The 24,956-nt window shown below is 35.4% G+C and overlaps 1 protein-coding gene across 6 annotated transcripts in view; it reads right to left on the bottom strand.

Annotated features, from left to right (window-relative positions):
* The window catches only part of UBR2 (ubiquitin protein ligase E3 component n-recognin 2), a 165,647-nt gene that overhangs the window by 133,206 nt on the left and 7,485 nt on the right, over positions 1-24,956 (bottom strand). For all 6 annotated transcript variants that reach the window (XM_077161822.1, XM_077161821.1, XM_077161820.1 and 3 more), the window contains exon 2: positions 22,857-23,116. In XM_077161822.1, coding sequence (XP_077017937.1) covers positions 22,857-23,116 — 260 coding nt within the window. The remainder of the gene's footprint in view (positions 1-22,856; positions 23,117-24,956) is intronic.

The following is a 24,956-nucleotide window of genomic DNA, read 5'->3' as shown; positions in this document are numbered from 1 at the left end:
GGGTTTTTATAGCCCTAAAATCTTTGCCAGCACTTTGTATTATCCAGTTTTCTAATGTCTGTCAGCCTAACATGTATGAAATAATATCTTGTGGCTTTAATTTACATTTCTCTGATTGTTATATGTTTAAGCAGTTCTTTATATGCTTGTTGCTTTTTGGGTTTCCTTTTCTATAAATTGCCTATTTATATCCCTTTGCCCATTTTTCTATTGAGGCTGCTTTCTTTTGCAGGTGTTTCTTGACTACTCTACTCTAGAAGATATTAAGTTTGTTAATATCAGACATTGTAAATACTGTCTCCCATTTTGTCATCTGTGCATTCAATTTGCCTATAGGATCCTTTATTAAACAGAATTCCTTATTTTGATGCAAGCCAATATATAGATATATATGGTTCATGCTTTGAGGTTTTAAGAACTTCTTTTCCAACCCAAGTCATAAAAATATTTTTCATTTTCTTCTATTAACCTTTTGATTTTAACACATTTAGGTGTTTAATCTTCTAGAGTCTTAGTACCTGATGTAGAACATATGTAGAAAGATAGTTTTTCTTTTTCCATTTATGAAGAGTTATTTTTTTCCCCCAACACCACCTATTAAATAATCTAATTTTTAACTTTGATTTTGGTATGACTTTTATAATATATTATGTTCCCACATATTCTTGGGTCTATATGTAAGCTCTCTCATGTTTGAGTGATTGATTTGTTTGTTCTTATATCATACCATGGATTTTGTGGTATGTTTCAGTATCTGATAGAGTAAATCCCCTTTATTCTTTTTTAAAGGTTGGCTAAGCTACTCATGAACTCTTATTTAATTTTTTCACCCATCTTTTAGGATAAGTTTCTGGATTTACTAAAAAATAGCCAATTAATTGAACAATGATATAGCTTTCACAATGAGGCTCTGTGAATGTGAAAACCTTGTGTCTGATGCTCCTTTTATCTACCATATCAACAGATGAGTAGAACATATGGAATAAAAATAAATAATAGGGGGAACAAATGTTAAAACAAATTTAGGTTGAAATGCTAGTGGTAAATGAAAGCGAGAGGTAAAGGGTATGGTATGTATAATCTTTTCTTTCTCTGTTATCGTTTTATTTCTTTTTCTAAATCGATGCAAATGTTCTAAGAAATGATGAATATGCAACTATGTGATGATATTAAGAATTTACTGATCGTATATGAAGAATGGAATGATATCTTAATGTTTTGTTTGTTAATTTTTTTAATTAATAAAAACAAACAACAAAAAAAATAACCAACTAAAATTTTGACAGAGATTACTTAGAATTTATAGGTAAACTTCAGGAGTACTAATAACCTTCTAAGTAAATTATTTTGTATGCTCTTTATTGAATTTTGAAGGTTTCTTCAAATAAGTTCTTCATATTCTTCATTAGATTATTATCTAGATACTCTTAAAAACATTTTAAAATAACTTTTTTGTTTTTTTATAACTTTTGTTTTAACTTTTTAAAAATATTTTTTAGTTGATTAAGGGTGATGAAAAGAAATACTGATGGTTTTTAGTACCCTTGATGAACTCAAGGTAGTTCCAATAGTTTGTGGATTCAGTTGCTTGTTTTTGTTTGTCTTTGAGGTAAATGAGCATACAATCTGTACATAATGACAATTTTAATCTCTTCCTTTCAATCTTTACAACTTTTATTATTTTTCTTTCCTTACAGTGTTGACAAGGTCATCCAGTAATAAGTTTAACAGTAGCAGAACAGTGAGCATCCTTGAGCCCCCAATCTTGGGGTTTGGTCATATGAAACTTAGCCCCAAAAGGATAGATCAAGCCTACTTAAAATTAGCCCTACGAGACACCCCCAAGAGAATCTCTTTTGTTACTCAGATGTGGCCTCTCTCTCTCCAGCCAACACAAGCAAACTCACCACCCTCCCCCTGTCTACATCGGACATGACTCCCAGGAGTGTGGACCTTTCTGGCAATGTGGGACAGAAATCCTAGCATGAGCTAAGACTCAGCATCAGGGATTGAGAAAAACCCTAGAATGAGATGAGATTCAGCATCAAGGGATCAAGAAAACCTTCTCAACCAGAAGGGGGAGGGGTGAAATGAGACAAAATAACGTGTCAGTGGCTGAGAGATTCCAAACAGAGTCAAGAGGTTATCCTGGAGGTTATTCTTATGCATTAAAGAGATATCACCTTGTTAGTCAAGATGTAACAGAGAGGCTGGAGGGAACTGCCTGAAAATGTAGAGCTGTGTTCCAGTGGCCATGTTTCTTGGAAATGATTGTGACTGTGTGATTGTGAAAACCTTGTGTCTGATGCTCCTTTTATTTGCCTCATCAATGGACAAGTAAGACATATGGAATAAAAATAAATAATAGGGAGAACAAATGTTAAAATAAATTTAGATCGAAGTGTTAGTGATCAATGAAGGGGAGGGGTGGGGGTATGGTAAGTATGAATTTTTTTCTGTTTTTATTTCTTTTTCTGAATTGATGCAAATGTTCCAAGAAATGATCATGATGATGAATATGCAACTATGTGATGATATTGTAAAGTACTGATTATATATGCAGAACTGAATGATCAAAAGTTAAGAATGTTTGCATCTGTTTGTTTTCTGGAATTTTTTTTAAATTTAAAAATTAATAATACAAAAAAAAGAATAATGAGCATCCTTGTTTTGCTGCAGATCTTAAATACATCTAAAGATCCTCTATAAAGCATTATGTTCATTGAAGGTTAACTAAGAAAGTTTCCTTATATAGAGAATCATGCCTTTATTCAGTTTTTCCTAAATGAACTGTACTTCAGGATAATCAAAGGATTTATAAGGGACTATTTTTTCCTTTATAGAACAACTCTAGCTAATAAACAAAGAAGAAATGATAGAATATCACCATTTTGCTACCCCTAATGAAACAATGGATTTAAGCAACAATTAATGACTGTGAAAACATTAGGTAAAAAGGTTGATGGAGACCTTTATAGTAGATATATTTGCCAGATAACTGAACCCATTGATACATCTTAATAAAACAAAAGCAGCTGCTTTTTTTCTCCGCCGGCAGCGCTCCCGCCGCCATCCAGCCCTCCTCTCCCTCCTTCTCTGCTGGTGGCGCTCCCGCCACCATCTTGCCCTTCTCTTTCCCCTTCTGCTCCGGCGGCACTCCATCCGCCATCTTATCCTTCCCTTTCTCCTCCTGCTCCGGTGGCTCTCCAACCACCACTGTGCCCTCTTCCGCCTTCACCGGCTCCTGCGCTACCGACCTCGACAGCCTTGCCACCCTCACCTTTCCTCCTCCAGAACAGCTACTGGGGAAGTGGAGACGATACAGAGCAGCTCCCGGAGCCACGATGGAGATGAAAGGGATGGCGTACCCCATCCTGGAACGGCTGACTGTCTGGGAGAACCAGCTCCGGTGAGATTGCCGAGGGGCGCGGGCTTTCCCGGGCGGGACGGCAAGCGGCCGGAGTCCCTCCCTTCCTCCTTCCCAGGCCAGCTGGCAGAATTGGGCAGGTGGTCCCCTCGGGCCGCGGTGGCTGGCGCCCCTACTACGCGAGGTCCCCCGGACCAACTGAGAGAGTTGGGTCGGAAACCCCCAGACCGCGGAGAACGGTGAACGGGGAGGTCCCTTCCAAACACGTGACTCCCCGGTCCGGCTGGGAACGGTGCATTTTCCCGAGCTGCGGCGGCTGGTGCCCTCCCGCCACGCTTGGCGCCCCGGGCCGACTAGGAATTTCGGCTGGGCGCTCTCCTGAGCTGCGGTGTCCGGCGACCCACCCCGCATGCGGACCCCCGGGCCGGCTGGCACTTTCCAAGCCGCTTCGGCTGGCGAACCTCCCCCACGGTGAGAGTTTTCCAAAGTTAAAGAACCCACACCACCTTTTACTGGTGGAACCCGCAGACAAACAGGACTAGATACAAAAACTCAAAAATGGACAGCACAATAATACCTAAGTGTAAAGTAATCATGTTAAAACACTGAATGAGGCTGCATCTGAGCTATAGGTTTTTTTGTTTGTTTGTTTGTTTTTTTTTACTATTATTATTACTTTTATCTTTTTCTCTATATTAACATTCTATATCTTTTTCTGTTGTGTTGCTAGTTCTTCTAAACCGATGCAAATGTACTAAGAAACAATGATCATGCATCTATGTGATGATGTTAAGAATTACTGATTGCATATGTAGAATGGTATGATTTCTAAATGTTGGGTTAATTTCTTTTTTTCCGTTAATTAATAAGAATAAAAAAAAAGCAGCTAAAACATCATATGCCTTCTGATATGAAAAATTTAAAAGTTATACATTAATACTTTAAAAGTTATTACTGGTCCCCCTCCAAAACAAAACAAAACACACACACAACAGAATTTAATCAAACCTTACTAGCTATTCAAAGGAAATAAAGGGAATAAAGAAACATATTAAGCAACACCATAGGGACATAATTAGCCTAATCAAGAATGTAGAAAATTCCAGAGGCTCAATGATCTGGTTTCTTAGTCACATAAACGGAAAAGAAAAAAATGAAAAAAGAGAAAATATTCTAAAAACACATAGCAGCCAAATGTAATGACTGAACTTTCAAATCCATGTTTATAAGAATATTATGGTCATTTCAACACCGGATAGATATTAGGTGATATTAAGATATTAGTGCTAATTTTCTAGGTTGCTAATGGCTAATGGTTGTGGGGAAAAAACCCCTACTACTATCTATACTGATAGAAAGGTATTACGTCTTGGATTTGCTTCAAACTAATGTAGCAGGGCAGGAAAAAATTATGTGTGGAAAAGTATTTGCAAAGCCCCCTTCGGGGAATGGTGAGATCGGGTAGAAATTCAACTTCCCCAAGTTGAATTCTTGATATTCTCACAAGCAGTATGGACAACCAAAGCTATAGACTGAGCCCCCAGTCTTGGGGTTTGTTCATACGAAACTTACCCCACAAAGGACAGGTCAAGTCTACTTAAAATTTAGGCCTAAGAGTCACCCCCAAGAGAGCCTCTTTTGTTGCTCAGATGTGGCCTCTCTCTCCAGCCAACACAACAAGCAATCTCACCACCTCTCTCCCTGTCTACGTGGGACATGACTCCCAGGGGTGTGGACCTTCCTGGTAACGTGGGACAGAAATCCTAGAATGAGCTGAGACTCAGTATCAAGGGATTGAGAAAAACCCTAGAATGAGCTGAGACCCAGCATCAAGGGATTGAGAAAACCTTCTCGACCAAAAGGGGGAAGAGTGAAATGAGACTAAGTGTCAATGGCTGAGAGATTCCAAACAGAGTCGAGAGGTTATCCTGGAGGTTATTCTTATGCATTAAGTAGATATCACCTTGTTATCCAAGATGTAATAGAGAAGCTGGAGGGAACTGCCTGAAAATGTAGAGCTGTGTTCCAGTAGCCATGTTTCTTGATGATAATTGTATAATGATATAGCTTTCCCAATGTGACTGTGTGATTGTGAAAACCTTGTGTCTGATGCTCCTTTTATCTACCTTGTCAACAGATGAGAGGAACACATGGAATAAAAATAAATAATAGGGGGAACAAATGTTAAAATAGATTTAGTTTGAAATGCTAGTGATCAATGAAAGGGATCAGTAAGGGGTATGGCCTGTAAAAATTTTTTTTTCCTGTTTGTTATATTTTTCTGTTGTTTTTTTATTTCTTTTTCTGAATTGATGCTAATGTTCTGGGAAATGATCATGATGATGAATATGCAACTATGTGATGATATTGTGAATTGCTGAGTGTATGTGTTGGGAATGTTTGTTTCTTGTAATTTTTTTTAAATTAATAATAAAAAAAAAAAGATGTAATGGAGAGGCTGGAGGGAACTGCCTGAAAATGTAGAGCTGTGTTCCAGTAGCCATGTTTCTTGAGGATGATTGAATAATGATATAGCTTTCATGATGTGACTGTATGATTGTGAAAACCTTGTGTCTGATGCTCCTTTTATTTACCTTGTCAACAGACGAGTAGAACATATGGAATAAAAATAAATAATAGGAAACGATGATCATGCATCTATGTGATGATGTTAAGAATTACTGATTGCATATGTAGAATGGTATGATTTCTAAATGTTGGGTTAATTTCTTTTTTTCCGTTAATTAATTAAAAAAATTAATTAAAAATAAAAAAATTTAAAAAAGAATGCTCATAAAAAATAAATAAATAAATAAATAATACGGGGAACAAATGCTAATATAAATTTAGTTCGAAATGTTAGTGATCGATGAAAGTGAGGGGTAAGGGGTATGTTAGGTATAATCTTTTTTTTTCTTTTCTGTTTTCATTTTATTTCTTTTTCTGTTGTCTTTTTATTTCTTTTTCCGAATTAATGCAAATGTTCTAAGAAATGATGAATATGCAACTGAGTGATGATATTGTGAATTACTGATTATATACGTCAATGTTTTAATTTTGTTTATTTTTTTAATTAATAAAAAAATAAGTATGTGTATGGGTGGATAAGAAGTGTAGATTAAAAAGAGTTGCCATAAGCTGATAATAGCTGAAGCAGAGTGACTTAACTGTACTTTTATATTTGAAAATGTCCATAATAAAGCTTCTAAAAATCAAACACATAATAAATTTCACTTTTTATGCTAAGAATTTATATCATAGTTAACGAAATATATGTATTTCTAAATCAAACCAGAAAAACATTTTTTCCCTTTGGATTATTAAAATGGTGAATTACATTCATAATTATTCTAAAGATGAACTATCTTTGGATTCTTGGGTTAAACTCCATTTGAACATTACATATTGGCCTTTGTGTATATTCTTGGATTCAGATAGGTGATACTTCATTGAAGACCCTTATCTACATTGATAAGGGGAATGGCTTTGTAATGTCTTCTCTTCTATTCTCTTTATCAGGCTTTAAAATTAATACTGTAGTAGTCTCATAAAGCAACTGGGCACTTTACCAAATTTTTAAGGAACAATTAATTCCTTTTTTCCACAAGTTACTACAGAAGGTGGGAAAAGAGTGAAAGTGCCCAGCTCATCTGTATAGTCATCTAAGTACAGGATTTTTGGGAGAAAGATCTTTGACTACCATTATAATATTTTTCCTACTCTATTCAAGCTGTCTATGATTTTTTTCTAGGAATTTATCCATTTCATCTAAGTTTTCAAATTTACTAGCATTTAGTTGTTCATAATTCTCGTATTTCAGAAGTTCCAAACTTCTTTGTTTCAGAGCAACTTTAATGTTTGAGTAACTTTTTTCATGGCAAACTATGAAGCCAAAAGAAATACACAACCATTCTGTTTATCAAATAATTTGGTTCAAAATTGCTCAACTTCTCAAACCTTGTAACCAGACTGTCACCCTCATTTCCAGAATGATTTTCATAAGGTATTTGCTTTTTCAATCACAATAACCACACAGACCTCAGCTTCACAAGATATGATGTTATCAAAAGAATGCAGTTAGTGTATTTCCCAAATTTCATTTTAAATTTTGAGTATTTGCAACTTCTCTTTTTCTTAATCAATCTTGCCAGAAATTTGGCTCATTTATAATCCCAATGAACCAACTCCACTTCTCCATTTAATTTTCTCCTGATGTTTACTATTTATTTTCTTCTTGTTTCTCAGAGTTTACTCTATTATTCTTTTTCCAACTTCTTAAGCTAAATGTTTAGCTTGTTTATTTTAAATTTTGAAGTATAAGACTTGTAGAAAAGTTTCAAAAATAGTATAGCTTTCCCCCAGCTTCCCCCTAATGTTAACCATAGTACAATTATAAAAACCAGAAAATTAACATTGGTACAATATCTACCACAGACTTCATTCAAATCTCACCAGTTTTCCCATAAAGGTTCATTTTCTATTACAGGATCCAAATCAGTATAGCACGATGCATTTAACTGTTCTAGCTGTTTAGTCTCCTCCAATTTATGAGATTTTTTTTTTTTTGGCATGTGCAGACAGCAGGAATCAAATCAATTTGTGAGATTTTAAAAAGACTTTTCTTGTTTTTCATGACCATGACAATTTGAAGAGGACCCAGTTATTTTGTACAATGCCCCACATTTTGGGTTTGCTTGATGTTTTCATGATCCGATTAAGGTTATGCATTCTGCTTTTGGCAAGAACACCACAAAAGTCCTCACTCTCTCTACGCCTAACTCTGATGTGGGACACAACATCCAGGGATAAAAGACTTCCTGGCGGCGGGGACAGGACATCCAGGGGTAAAAGACTTCCTGGAGGTGTGGGACATGACTCCCAGGGATAAGTCAACAATTTCAACCTGATCAAAAGGGGGAAAGAAGTGTAATTGATAAAGTAGCAGTGGCTGAGAGTTCAAATAGAGTTGAGAGGCTACTCTGCAGGTTGCTCTTATGCAAGCTTCAGTTAGACATTGCTACCTATCATAACCTGCCAAACCCCAACCCAAACCATTCCAGCCAATCCTAAAGAACACCAAGAGCAACATATAAGATTCTACAAAGTTTCCATGCATTAGGGTAACTTTCCAGAAACCTACAACCTTCAGATGGGTTCCTGGACCAGTAAATCATGAAACCTACAGGGCCCAGCCTCTAACTAAACACTGCTAGTTCCATCTCCTTACTCCATATTAATGACAGCCCCTTCCAACATGAGAAAGTTAGAAGGGCCATAGCCCATATACCTCTAAAGAGTGGGATGGAAAGATCAAAGGTGATGGTGGGTTTATACAGAGAAGGTAGGATTTAGCAAACAAATATGATTGTTGAATCATTAAATTGATATTTCTTTTAGTCTCCAGGATATTATACCAGCTACAAGTAAAAACCTAAAATTGTGGAATTGTAACCCATACCAAACTCTGAAATCTGTTCTACAACTAATTGCTGTGCTGTGCTTTGAAATTTATTGCTTTTTGTACATATATTAATTTTCACATACACACAAGTCGACTGTGATGATAAAAAAGTATTTAGTCCTTCTAGACTCCTATATTCTGGAGTAGCTAGAAGGAAAAATCTTGAGATGATGACATGGTAGCCTGTGACAAATTCTGGGATCTGTCTTGTAACTATTTGTTGAAGAATGCTTTCAAAACTATTGCTTTTTTCTTTCTTTGCTTTGTATATATGTTATATTATATAAAAAAAAAATAATAATAACAATATAAGCCAAAAAAAAAAAGAAACCACTAAAGTGATGTTGTACCCTTCTCAGTGCATTATAATGCAAGATGCATAATGTTGATCTGTATTATTACTGCTGATGTTAACTTTGCTCATTTGGTTAAGGTGATGTTTGCCAGGTTTCTATGTTGTAAATTGTAATTAATAAATATACTGGGGGAGATGCTTTGTGACTTGCAAATATACTTTTCTCTTCAAATGCCATTGGTTGATCTTGCCTACAACTGTTATTGTGGTGTCTGTCTAATAGCAATTTTCTAGTTTCCCATTCCTGCTTTATTAATTGGAATTCTTCAGTATGAGAGAGCAGAACCCTGCAATTTTATTTATTTATTCAATTATTTGCTTATATCATTATGCAATAAGAATATATCAGTAATGAATAAAATATTTATTCTATGGGTTATAATCTAATACTATCATTATTTATTTTCTTCTTCAAATTATTTCAGCTTTGGCCACTGGGACCTCCATAAGGTTGGCTCATGTGACTTTTCAAATATTCCTTACCTTTCTTAGAGCACTTTCTTACCTTCTGGCATACAAGATATTCCAGGCCCATCATGTGTTTTTTCTGCCACAGCCTTGGAACTAATGACTTCTCCAAGGTGCTGATTCCTTTTATTGGCCAATTTTATTTAAGAACCAATGCATGGGACACCAGGTATGCTCACTGCTACAGGAGTTTCATTGTTTCTAGGGTCTCTCAGCAGACAGAGCTAGGTAACCCATGTATGCATAGCTTGATTATTTTATTTAATTTTTTGTGTGTGACAAATCATTTAAAGTTACATATTTCCTTCTGAGTACTCTGTTGGCTATGTTCCAAAAATTTCAACAGGTTATGTTTTTATCACTCAGTTTGTTTAACTTCCTTAGTGATTTTCTTTTTAGCCCAAGGGTTATTCACTAATGTTATTTCAAAACATAAAGTTTTTTAACATATGCCTTTGCTATTTGTTTCTAATTTTATTGCATTAATTATTGTTGTTTAGAATATATAAAGAACTTGAAAACTCAATAATCAAAACAACTGAATAAAAAGTAAGGAAAAGACTTGAAAGTAATTTCATACCACAAGGTAGATCAGTAGGCAATAAGTACATGTGAAACTGTAACATCATCATCAGTCATTAGCGAAAATTAAAACCACAATGAAATACCACAACACAAACAGTAGAATAGCTAAAATTTAAAAGGATGACAGCCAAACATTGGTGAGGATATAGAACAACTGGAACTTTCACACATTAATGGTGGGGATGTAAAACCATTCTGGGAAAAGGTTTGGCTGTTCCTTTTATGTTCAACACATATCTGTTCTCAGACCCAGCAATTACACTCTCAGAAATTTTTCAAAAAAAAAGAATTTAAACATGTTCAGAAAAACATAAGAACATTCATAATTTTATTCTCAACAGCCAAAAACTGGAAATAACTCAAATGTTCATAAATAGGACAAATGAAGTAGTTGGTCTCACACCACCTGACTTTAAAGCATATTACAAAGCTAAATGGTCAAAACAGCATGGTAGTGGTATAAAGATAGGTATATTGACCAATAGAATCAAACTGAGAGTTCAGAAATATACCCTCTCATCTATGGACAACTAGAACAGAACAGCCTCTTCAACAAATGATGTTTGAAGAATCGGTTATCCATATCCAAAAGAATGAAAGAGAACCCCATTTCACACAACATATAAAAATTAACTCATATGTATCAAAGATCTAAACATCACAGCTAAGACCATAAAACTCATAGAAGAAAATGTAAGGAAATATCTTAAAGATCTTGTGGTAAGAGGTGGTTTACTAGACCTTATAACCAAAGTGCAAGCAATGAAAGAAGAAATAAATAAATGGAATCTTCTCAAAACTGAATACTTTTGTTCTTCAAAAAACTTTGTAAGGTAAGTAAAAAGGCAGCTTATTCAATGGGAGACAGTATCTGGAAACCACATTTCCAATAAGGGTTTTATATTTAGAATATATAAAGAGCTCTTAGAACCGCACAACAAAAAGACAAACAACCCAATTTAAAAATGGGAAAAGTCAACGGATAGGCACTTTTCCAAAGAGGAAATATGAATGGCTCAAAAGCATATGAAAATGGGTTCAGTTCCCAGAGCTTACCCATGCCAAAAAAAAAAGCATATGAAAAGATGTTCAACTTCACTAGTTATTAGGGAAATGCAAATGAAAACCACAGTGAGCTACCATCTCACACCTACTAGACTGGCCATTATGAAAGCAACAACAACAACAACAACAAATAAAACTACAAGTGTTGGAGAGGATGTAGAGAAATATGTACGTTTATTCACTGTTGGAGGGAATGTAGAATGGTGCAGCTGCTCTGGAAAGCAGTTCGGCGGGTCCTTAGGAAGCTAAGTATAGAATTGCCATATGATCCAGGAATCCCACTTTTAGGTATATACTCAGAAGAACTGAAAGCAGGGATACAAATAGACATTTGCACACCAATGTTTATAGCAGCATTATTCACAATTGCCAATAGATGGAAATAGCCTAAATTTCCCTCAACTGACAAGTGGATTAACAAACTATGGTATATACCTTTGAAGGAATATTATACAGATGTAAGATAGAATAAATTCATGACACATGCAACAACATGGATGAACTGTGAGGGCATTATGTTAAGCAAAATAAGACAGAAACAAAAGGACAAATACTACATGGCCTCACTAACATACACTAACTATAATGAGGAAATTCTGAATGTTAAATTGAGAACATAGGTTATCAAGAGACAGAAAGAGGGTAGGGACTGGGCATTTAATGCTTAACTGAATGTTTAATATGATTGATTATAAAGGTTCAGAAATGGATAGCACAATACTGTGTGATGGTAGCACAATACTATAATGAACAAAGCTGAATATTTATATTCATATACAAATATAATGAATATGGTTAAACGAGGAAGGCCAGCGGCATACATGGCACAAGAAGGAAAGATAAAAGATAAAACTGGAATTGTACAACTTGGCAACATCTAGAATGGACAATGAAGGTGGTTACTCTACAAATATAAGAAGGTTTTTACATGAATGAGAACAAATGTATGTCACTGTTACAAGGTGTTAAAAATGGGATAGGATACGGAAAAAATACAATTAATGCAAACTAGGATCTATAGTTAACAGTAAGATTGTAATATTTTTTCACTAATTGTTACAAAGGCAATATACCAAAGTTAAATGTCAATAAGGGAGAGTTATGGGACTTTTTTCCTTCTTTCTTTTGAAAGAAATGGACATAGGTTTTCATATAGATTGTGGTGGTGAATGCATAACTATTTGATTATATCAGGAGCCACTGATTGTACACTTAGGGCAGATTATATGGTGTGTGAATAAAACTGTTAAAAAGTAAATAAAAAGAAAACTACAAGTGCTAGAGAAGATGTGGAGAAAGAGGTATACCTATTCACTGTAGGTAGGAAGTAGAATTGCACAGCCCCTGTGGAGGGTAATTCCACAGGAAACTGTGTGGCGATTCCACAGGAAACTGAACATAAGGTTGCCATATGATGCCGCAATTCTATTACTAGGTAGATACTTTGAAGAACTGAAAGTAGGGAAACAAACAGACATTTGTACACCGAAGTTTATAGTGGCATTATTTATGATTGCCAATGGATGGAGGTGGTCCCAGGAGTCCATGAACTAAAGAGTAGAAGGAAGAACAGTGGTGTACACATATAATGGAATACTGTGAGGCTAAAGAAAGGAATGAAGTTGTGAAGCATGCAACAAGGTAAATGAACCTTGAGGACATTATATTGAGTGAAATAAGCCAGAAACAAAAGGACAAATATTGTATAGTCTCACTAATATGAACTAACTGCAATGAGCAAACTGAGAGTTAAAGTTGAGAGCACAGGGTTACCAGGAGATAGAAATTGAGCAATCAATGATTAAGGAGTACAGCATGTTCAATGAGGTTAATTGTAAAGATTCAGAAATGTATAGTACAATACTGTGTGATGGTAGCACAATACTGTAAGTGTCATTGACAAAGCAGAGTGTGAGTATGGTTCAAAGAGGAAGACTACAGTTGTTTATGTCACCAGAAGGAAAGCTAGAGGATAAAAACAGGAACTATATAACTTTGTGACATCCAGAATGGACAATGATGGATGTTAATTGTACAAATATAAGAGAATTCTTACATGAACTAGAACAAACATACATCATATAACAAGCTGTTAATGATAGGGTGTTATATGGGAAAAAATACAATTATTGTAAAGTAAGGTCTATAGTTAACATTAACATCTGAATATTCAAATATTGTGCTGCTACAGAAAGGAATGAAGTCATGAGATATGCAATGCTGTGAATGAACCTATGGGACATATATGATGCAAAATAAGTCAGAAACAAAAGAGAAAATATTGTATGGTCCCATTCAGAAAATATTTTTAAGAAAATTGGGACCCAGATTATAAACTGTTATAGCAGTCACATCTAGTCCGAAGCAGTAATTGTTATTTCTAGACATTGAGAGATGGTTCTATACATCTATATATAACTATATTTCCCTGGAGCTCTGGGTACCTGTGTGATGTCTAAGACTTAGAGTAGGAGTACTGCAGTTCTGAAGGTCAGCACTGCCACATACAATTGTTAAAGAAACTGAAAAAAAGTTCAGGCTTGAATCAGCCATAAGACCAAGTCGATAGGGTTTGGACTAAGGTAAATCAGAATACAGGGGTAAGGAAGACATTGTCTATATTTTAGAACTAGGGTTTATTTTGTCCAGAACCAAATTTTCTGTAGCACATTTAATCTAATCCAACCTGTATGGATAGATCACTTAAATAATCCAAACACAGGGAGCCCAGAATAGGAATGAGAGCTTATAATTCTGAATAGCTTAATGTAATGCCTGGATACATTCCAGAGTATGCTGAACAGATAATGTTGAGCAGATAATTAAAAAATACTGGCAAAGTCCCCTGAGGGACAGGAGAAAATATGTAACTATTAACTTTACCATTGGGGAAACCCCTGATACTGTCTCAAACAACAGGGACTCCCAAGTCAACAGGCCAAGCCCTTGATCTTGAGGCTTGTTTTTGTGAAGCTTATTTATGTGGCAGAGAAGCCTAGCCTACTCATAGTTATGCCTAACAGTTACTCCCAGAGGACCTCTTTTGTTGCTCAGATGTGGCCTCTCCCTCTCTAAGCCCAAATCTGCAAGTGAAATCATTACCCTCTCCCCTATGTAGGACATGAAAATCGCCTGGCAACATGGGATATGACTCCCAGGGTTAAGCCTGGCCCTGGCAGTGTGGGATTGACAATGTCTTTCTGGCCAAAACGGGGGAAAGAAATTTTAACAAATAAGGTATCAGTGGCTGAGAGAGTTCAAATAGAGTTGAGAGGCTACTCTGGAGGCTACTACTACTCAAGCTTCAGCTAGATATTGCTATTTACCTGGTTTGCAAAACCTCAACCCAACCATTTCTGCCAACTAAAGAACACCTAGGGTTTTATCTGAGAGTCTACAAAGGTTTCATGAACTATGACTACTTTTCAGAAACCTACAAGCTCCAGTCGGGTTCCCAGGCCAGACAAGTACTGAAACCCATAGGGGCCAACCTCTCCAGAATATCAACTAGTTCCGTTCCCACATCCCATATTATTGACAGCCCTTTCCAACATGAAAAAGTTAGAATGGGCATAGTCCCAATACCCTCAAGACTGGGAGAAAGATCAAAGGAGAAGGTGGAGTTATAACAGAGAAGATAGGATTTAATGAATGAGTATGACTGTTGAATCATTTATATTAATATTTCTTTTAGTCTACAGTGTCTTGAAGCAGCTAGAAGTAAAAACCTAAAAATGAAGAATTGTAACCTATATCAAACTCTGAAATCTGTTCTACAACTAACTGTTGTGATGTACCTTGGAATTTATTGCTTTTTTGTAAACATGCTATTTTTCACAAAAAAAGGGGGGGGGAATAGAATATTTTTCCTTGGAAGAAATAAGAAATGAGAATGTTCTGATATTGACTGCAATGGTGAATGCATAACTATGCGATTATACCAAGAGTCACTGACTGTACACGTAGGATGTATTGAATGATGTATGAACAAAACTGTTAAAAAAATTTGTACTTTTCAACATATGTAAATTTTCCCTTAAAAAAAACAACAGCAACTCAAATCTGCAAACCAACAATACAAAACTCACTTCAGATAAGTACAGCCATCCAAACCATCTAGAAGATATCAACTACCACATCCTATCATTTTTATAGATGAGACAGTTGTGTATCCAAAGGAAATTCCAATAAATTGAAGGTCCCAGTGATGACATATAGCACTGAAATTCTACTCCTAAATACTTAACTAGAAAAATACACTGAAATATGTACACAAAGAAGTATGTATAAACCTGGTACAGTTCACACATGTATGTATAAACATGGTACAGTGTTCTGCTAGTGGAACAAAAAACCTAGAAATTTACCATTTCTAATTTCATTAATAGGTCAACGAAATTTTGGCCTGCGCTACGGCCTGCGAATTCTACTCAGCAAATAAAAAGAATGAGTTAACAAAGATTTCAATATATTGACAAGGAAAGATTGCCAATACAAAGTTAAATGGAAAAAAAATAAGCCACAATTACAATATATACAAAATAATTTATGTATACTTCCATAAATAAAAAAACTAAGTTTTAAAAACTAACAAAGCATTGATTTCAATCTCTGGACTATTCATGAAAAGAAACAACCTTAAAACAGAATAACTCTAGATAATAAAGACTGAGATGGTATAATTTAGGAATGCCTACAGTGTATAATGATAGTGACTAAATGTACAAATTTTAAAAATGTTTTACATGAGGAAGAACAAAGGAATGTCATTACTGCAGTGTGTTGAAAAAAGATGGTGATTAATATTTTAAAACTGTAACTTATGTGTGAGACCAAAGCAAAAAATGTTTATTTGGTACAAAATTTATATTTTAACTAGTGCATTTCCTAATATAACTTATGTAGACAGCTTAATGGAATACCATAAGTACACAGAACCTTGAGAAGGACATGAGAGTTTATTGGTTTGTCCAGAGTGATGCCCTGATAAATCCCAGAGTGATTTGAACAGTGAATAAAAAAGTATCTCTTGGTTCCCCAAGCTACTTGTCTTTCCTAGTCCATGTCACCAGATTACTTTCTTTCCTCCACAATTCAGTAAACTCGCCAATCTGCCTCATCTCTTTCTGGCTGCCATAATAGCCCTTTTCCTCTTTGGTTTCTTCTCCCATCAGTTTGGCTAAAAGGCAGACCTTCCAATCCTTTCCCTCACAGCATCCCATTTTCTGTTGCTTGTTCTCTTTCCCCCAGTCTCAACTAGCACATATCCTTTACTGGTCACTAAAAGGAAATAGATGATTTAATATAAACTAAACACAGATGAGATCATCAAATTTTAGGAAGTCTCAAAAAGTACTCTCTCATGCATTACTGGTGGGTGTATGGATTGATAAAACTTTTATGGCAATAAAAAAATCTAAAATGTAAGCACCTTCTAACCCAGCATTTCTACCTCTAGGAATTTATCCCATGGATGTACTTCTACACATGCACACAGATACAGAAAGATGTTTAATGTAATATTATTCGTACCAAGAACAACCTAAACATCTACCAATACAAGACTAGTTAAGTAAAGGATACAACACCCATGCAATGGAATACTATACTGCCATTAAAAATAAGATAAAGTCAGTTTGCTCTCTAGATACAGTTATATATTATATAACCATATTATGGATAAACTTTAAATGAAATAAGCAAGGCGACAACAGTTTATATGGTATGCTAACATTTACTGAAAAAAAAAGAACAGAAAAATACTTGTGTATATATTGTGTCCAGAGTGATGCCTCGATAAATCTCAGAGTGATTTGAACAGTGAATAAAAAAGTATTTGGAAAGTCCCCTTCGGGGAATGATGAGAAAGGGGGAAAATTCAACTTCTCCAAGTTGAATTCCGGATATTCTCACAAGCAGTGCAGATAATCAAAGCTATAGGCTGACCCCCAATCTTCAGGTTTGTTCATATGAAACTTAATCCCACAAAGGATAGGCTAAACCTACTTAAAATTAGGCCTAAGAGTCACCCCCAAGAGAACCTCTTTTGTTGTTCAGATGTGGCCTCTCTCTCCAGCCAACACAACAAGCAAACTCACCACCCTCCCCCTGTCTACGTGGGACATGACTCCCAGGGATGTGAACCTTCCTGGCAACGTGGGACAGAAATCCTACAATGAGCTGAGACTAAGCATCAAGGGATTGAGAAAACCCCCAGAATGAGCTGAGATTCAGCATCAGGGGATTAAGAAAACCTTCTCTCCCAAAGGGGGAAGAGTGAAATGAGACAAAATGAAGAGTCAATGGCTAAGAGATTCCAAACAGAGTCAAGAGGTTATCCTGGAGGTTATTCTTATGCATTAAATAGATATTACCTTGTTAGTCAAGATGTAGTGGAGAGGGCGGGCCACGGTGGCTCAGCAGGTAAGAGTGCTTACCTGCCACGCCCGAGGACCCGGGTTCGATTCCCGGTGCCTGCCCATGTTAAAAAAAAAGATGCAGTGGAGAGGCTTGAGGGAACTACCTGAAAATGTGGAGCGTGTTCCAGTAGCCATGTTTCTTGAAGATGATTGAATAATGATATAGCTTTCATAATGTGACTGTGTGATTGTGAAAATCTTGTGTCTGATGCTCCTTTTATCTACCTTATCAACAGATGAGTAAAACATATGGAATAAAGATGACTAATAGGTGGAAGAAACGTTAAAATAAATTTAGAGTGAAATGCTGGTGATCGATGAGGGGTAGGGGTGGAGGGTATGGTAATGTATGAACTTTTTTCTGTTTCCTTTTACTTCTTTTTCTGAATAGATGCAAATGTTGCAAGAAATGATCATGATGATGAATATGTAACTGTGATGATATTGTAAATTACTGATTATATGTAGAACGGAATGATCTAAAGTCATGAATGTTTGTGTTTGGTGTTTTTTTTTGATATTTAAAAAAAATTTTTTAATTAAATGAATAAATAAATAATAGGGAAAACAAATGTTAAGATAAATTTAGTAGACTGAAATGCTAGTGATCGGTGAAACAAGGGGTAAGGGGTATGCATGTATGAATTTTTTTCTGTTTTCTTTTTATTTTTTTTCTGAATTGATGCATATGTTCTAAGAAATGATCATGATGATGAATATACAACTATGTGATGATATTGTGAATTACTGAATATATCTGTAGAAAGGAATGATCATATGGTAAAAATGTTTGTATTTGTATGTTGGCACATTTAATAAATAAAATAAATTAAAAAAAAAAAAGCAGTGTCTAAGCCTGTTCTTAATAAATGTACCTTTGTATCTCTCTTTACATGATGTGATATAAATGAACTTCTCCTTGCAGTAAGGAATTCTCCCTACTCTTGGTGCTTTCTCTTTTCCTTGATTATACATAAGTTATAAATATGACATTAGAAATCCAGAAAAAGCATGAATGGGTCAACCTATATCCTTCTATCTCCATGAAATTAATTTTATCTCAGAGAAACTTCAGACAGATATATTCAAGTTTATACTCCATCAAACCTAATATATGAAAAATCTACCGAGGTCATCTCTGACTGGGTCTCATTTAAGCACATTTAAGCTTCAAATAAAGGCCAATAGCTTACTATAGCACACCATTTTCATTGTGGGAATAAAAATATTACTCTTTTTGCCATCCTATCTTGCCCAAAATGCCCAGAAATCTAAACAATAATTACGGCTGAAAATGAAAAAATGTTTTCACTTCCTGTTCTTCCAGTAAGAGAAAATCCCAGGACTGTCATCTTAATCAGGGCTTCCTTATAAAGCATACAAACAAAAATATTAGAGAAGTAAGGTCTCCAACCCCTTCTCTAGAATAGACCCATGCACAGACACATATGGGATTCATGGAACCAAGAAAAACTCTGGATGCTGTACTTGTGTTTAAAAGCATCTCAAAGAATAAAAAGACAGTAAATTCCTAAGAATAATTAGTGTCCTCTGTACCTATACACCAGCTGCCCTAAGTATAAAGTGAATATTTGAAGCTGTAAAATAAATAATCAGGCGGATTTCCTGTACATAATCATAAGTAACATCCTAGAAAGGAACTGGTTTATAAATAAATGCAACATTGCCATTGGACAGGACACATATGGATATGTGCAAATAGCAACTTAATAAAGTAGGAACAAGGAAATAACATCTTTAAAACTGTCCCCGGTACTTTAATTTTCTCAGTAAATATTTGCTGAGCATCTAATTTGCACAAGGCACACTATATGTGCCACACATCCAAAGTTAAGAAATAATAGCTATGACTCCCAGGGATGAATCTGGCCCTGCTACCATGGGATTAACAATGCCATCCTGAGTGAAAAGGGGAAAAGAAGCGTATACTAATAAAGTATCAGTGGCAGAGAGAGTTCAAATAGAGTCAAGAGGCTACTGTGGAGGCTGCTCTTATGCAAGCTTCAGTTAGACATTGCTACCTATCATAATCTGCCAAACCCAACCAGGACCATTCCAGCCAATCCTAAAGAACACCTAGGGCCAAGGGTTCCATGCACTAGGGTAACTTTCCAGAAAATTACAACCTCCAGATGAGTCCCTGGTACAGACAAATCCTGAAATCTAGTGGGCCCAGCCTCTCCAGAACATCAAATAGTTCCAAGTCCCTACCCCACATTAGAGACAGACCCTTCCAATATGAAGAAGTTAGAATGGCCATAGCCTAAACACCCCTAAAGAGGATGGAAAGATCAAAGGTGATGGTGGAGTTATACAGAGAAGACAGGATTTAACAAATGAGTATGATTGCTGAATAATTAAATTGATATCTTTTAGTCTCCAGTATCTTAGAGTAGCTAAAAGTAAAAATCTAAAATTGCGGAATTGTAAACCATGTCAAACTCTGAAATATGTTCCACAACTAATTCTGGTGCTGTGCTTTGAAATGTACTGCTTTTTTGTGTACATATTATTTTCCACAAAAAAGAAAGGAAAAAAAAAACTCAATTGTGGTGATAAAAAAATATTTAAGCCTTCCAGCCTACTATACTCTGGAGCAGCTAGAAGGAAAAATCTGAGAGGATAATAAGGTAGTCCATGAAAAAACTCTGAGATCTGCCCTGTAATTACTTGCTGAAAAGTGCTTTGAAAACTATTGCTTTTTTATTTCTCTGCTTTGTATATATGTTATACTATACAATAAAAAAGTTAAAAAAGAAATAATAGCTTAGAAGTACCTGAACTGTAGAGCTGTGTTCCAATCGCCTTGTTTCTCGAAGATGACTGTACAATGATACAACTTTTACAATGTGACTGTGCGACTGTGAAAACCTTGTGTCTGATGCTCCTTTTGACTAGGGTATGGACAGATGAGTAAAAAATATGGATAAAAAATAAAAAATTTTAGGGGGAACAAAGGTTAAAATAAATTCGGTAGATGGAAATACTAGCGGTCAATGAGAGGGAGAGGTGAGGGGTATGGTATGTATGAGCTTTTTTCTTTTTTCTTTCCTTTACTGGAATGATGCAAATGTTCAAAAAAATGATCATGGTGATGAATACACGACTATGTGATGACACTGTTAGTCACTGATTAAATACCATATAGGGAATGTCTGTATGTTAAGAATGTTTGTGTGTTCGTATATTATTTTATTAATGAAAAATATTAAAAAAAAAAAAAAAAAAAGAAAGAAAGAAACAGTAGCTTATAGACCAGTCTAAACTGGGGAAAATGAAGTAAAAAAAGATTCAAGCCAAGTCTATGATTCTGAGTTGTCAACAGTTCCTTCCATAGTCCAAACACTGATTTTTATTTAATTTTCTATGCATGTACTTTGTGGAAAAAAAAACAATATTGCACTGCAATTTGATTTTATTTAGGAATCAGAGTGGTACTGTGTAACAGTTCCCAGGTAACAACAACAATAAAAAGGAACTGTTAATTTTAAGAACATGAAATAAAATAAAATAAATAAATAAAAATAAAACAACTAATTCACTACCATCAACTCATATTATGGAACAAATCAAAATAATATGACACTGGATGGTGCAATGAGAACACATCACTTCTGTGGTATTTCTGCCAAAGATGCAACTTGAATCCAATCATGAAGAAATATCAAACAAACCCAAATTGAGTGACATTTTACAAAATAACCAGGCTACAATCGTTAAATGCCAAGATCATGAAAGTCAAAGAAAAATTGTGGAAATGGTCCAGACTGACAATTAAAAGATGATATGCAAATGAATGTTTGGAACTGGATCCTTTGCTACAAAGGACAATATTAGGACAAGTGAATCTCAGTTTCCTCATTGGCAAAATCAAGAGGTTAAATAAGATCCACTACTCCACACATGAATAAAGGACTCAAAGAGGCTTTTGTAAAAACAAACACAAAAAAACTGCATCTGTCTTTCAACATAAGAAATGGTGTCTATCAGTCCTCTAACCACAATGATAAACAAAGGCTACCAATGATAATCACATGCTTTAAACAAACTCAAGTTTATCAAATTTAAGTATTATGGGGAAAAGTCTTAAGGAAAAAAAATGCTAACCAATACTTGCATCAATAGTAAGTCCACGGAATGAAATATTTTCTAACTATACAAGCTGATATGAAAAGACATCAAGATTTTGTTAAAGAAAGGAAAATTTAGCCCAGTGTATAAAACAAATGTATGTATATACGTTTGCATGTATGTGTGTTTAAAATAGCCATATATATGGGCCTGTATATGTACAGAACGTTTCTGGAAGGATATATTAGAAAACACTAACAATAACATTTCAGTAAGATGGATAGTCAAGAATGTGTGGGTGGTTCAGTGGTAGAATGCTTGTCTCCACATGGGACACCTGGTTCAATTCCTGGCCCATGTATGACCACCCCACCCACCCCCAAAATAAGAATGGATAGTCAAAAGGGGAGAGAGCATTTTATTCTCCATTTTTATCCTTCTGTATCGAATTCAACAAGATATTAAAAAAAAAAAAAAAAAAAAAAGTAAAGTCATCCTAATAGCAATAAGTACATATAATATCCAGATCTTGGTTTCGAGATACCATTCTCAAATAAAATGAAATTCCTTAGAGAAATGGCTGATTCTAGATATGGGCCAGAGTAAATACAAAGTGAGCTATGGACAGAAAACAAAGAAGCAATCGAAAACCAATGAAGGTATGTGAAAAGGACAAAGAAACTAGTGCGAAAGGGCTCCCAACGGAAAAATGTGGGACAACTTGAACACCAAAAAGAATCACTGAAACTAAAAAATTGTGGAGAAGTGAAGGGAGTGACTACTATAAGAGTCAAGACTGCAGTTAATTAAGAACACAGAAAGTACATGGAGGGTTTCTAGAATGCTTGTGGTGTCCTATTTCTTGACCTGGAAAATAACTTCATGAATGTTCATTTTATAATTATTTATTAAACTGTACATATATTTGTTGTATGAACTTTTAAATATATACATATTATCTCATAATTTTAAGACAACATTTCAGGAAAAAAAAAAAGATGCCAAATGAAAACAGAGCCTTTTAGAAAGAAAATTACACTTTACCTGCAAGAGTACGTAGGCTCTCCTACTTTAAAAACACGACCACAGAGATGAGAAGGTTTGTTTGCTTGTTCAAGTTTTGCAAATCCAAACGCAGGATCTTCACCACAAAGGTACCATTCCATTGGTCCCAACAAAACATGCTGTGCCAGCATGTCTTCCTTCTGTGGAAAAGGGTTGGGACCTCTGCAGTATATTTTGGGTACAAAGTGGGCTAAATGCTGGTACACTTCTCTGGTGAGGTCAGTTGCTTGTAGCCATTTCTTTAAGAAAAAGAAAAAAAATAGTTTTAAACAATGTCACTAAACTGGTAATTTGAACAAACCTACCCTACTCCTACTTTTTTTTTTTAGGTTAAAAAAATCCTATTCATAAAAGAGGCTTATAAATGATTTTGTTTACACTGCTCATCATCGTGTATCTTCTTTCCAGAAGGGTAAAATTGATCTATAACTTTAATCCATCAAAATGCCAAGAATTTTATAACTCTACTTTATTTACAATGAAAGTAAAATTAAAGTGAAATGAGCACTTCTCAAAATAATTCTTGAAGAACCTTCTGTAGGCAGTACAGGAAAGTGACAACAACAAATCATTAAAGACATTAGCCTCTAAGCTCATCTGGCTTCCTTTCTAATGCCTTATTCAAACGACATTCAGATGGCGATTTTGTACTTTCATGTCAGTTTGCCTATAGGAATAGCAGAGAGAGAACATGAACAGTAATACATGAGTGATGTTTCTCATTGACTAGGAAACGAGTTTATGTATCACTTTCTTATATCAATTACACTTTCTTTTCCTAATCAGCCTCTTTCCAAGCCCTTTCCTCTTTGTTCTCCCTCTAAAAGCAGACCCCTTCCCAAATCTTTCTTTATCTCTCAAACATTTATGTCCAAGAATCTGTAACAATTATATTTGGACATCTGATAAACACCAAGTCAACATGTCCAAAACTGAACCAATGAACTTTCCCCAAAACTTGTTATTCTTCCCCTTTTTCTATTTCAGTGAACTATACTAACATTACCCAGGTATCCAAACCAGAAAAACCTGAAAATTTTCTTTCTTCCTGTCCCCAACATCCAATTAATCATTATACCTTGTCCAGTCGTCTTCTTAAATGTCTCTTGAATCCATTTCTTTCTCTCTATCTCCACAGCCACTTCCTCTACTACTCTAGCCCAATTTGCTATCTCTCATGAGATTAGGGCAGCAATATCCTAACTAGTGCCCCATCAGTCTTGTTCCTTTACAAACTATTCTCCAATCTTGCTGCCATAGTGATCCTGCAAAATGCCAATCTGATCATGCCAGTTTCAGCTTCCCACTATATTTAGGATCAAGTCCAAGGCCCTTAACATGTATAACAAGGTGCTTTGCCTTTATTACATTCTCTAGTCTCTTCCTCCTGATCTGTTATGCTCTTCTCTCCAGCTTACAAAGCTATTTTCTAATCATCCTTCAGATTCCAGTTTATGTTTCATTTTTTCCAAGATGCTTTCTCAGCCCCTTCTCCATTCCCATCTCCCTTTCTCATCTCTCCAGGGTCTAAACAAGAACCTGACTTAAATGGGCATTGAGTAAAATCTGTTAACTGAGTTAGTATAAACATATAAATATGTTTATACTACTTATTGTCACCTAACATTGACATTCCAGAAAGAAGCTCCACATGGCTTTAATGACAGCAAAGACAAAGTATATCCAGGCTTGTGGCATGGATCAGATACTGGTTTCTACAAACCAAAACAAATAAACCTTAGAAAAGGCACCCTTCAAACAACCTTCTTTCTTTTTCTTTACCCTTTCTTTTTTAACCTTAAGTCTTTCCCCTTTACTCTGTTTACCCTTGCCTTCCCTGTCAATTCTGCCTACGTATTTGTCATGTATTCCTTCAGTCCACTTCCTTCTAAAATAATATATAGAGATTTTAAATACCCATGAGGTACTACATATATTAACTTTTTGGTCATTTTCATATTTTCAGACAATTCATACTAAAATATAAAAATCCTGTCCACAAGTTAAGGGACTGGAAGAAAGTTTCTGACAGAGAAAACAGTGAAAAAGTTTTCACCCCTATCTTTTCCAAAGGTCACT

The sequence above is a fragment of the Tamandua tetradactyla genome, chromosome 5 (assembly GCF_023851605.1).
Source record: "Tamandua tetradactyla isolate mTamTet1 chromosome 5, mTamTet1.pri, whole genome shotgun sequence".
NCBI lineage: Eukaryota > Metazoa > Chordata > Mammalia > Pilosa > Myrmecophagidae > Tamandua > Tamandua tetradactyla.
The sequence above is the reverse complement of the archived record's forward strand: the minus strand, read 5'-3'. Positions and strand labels throughout refer to the sequence as shown.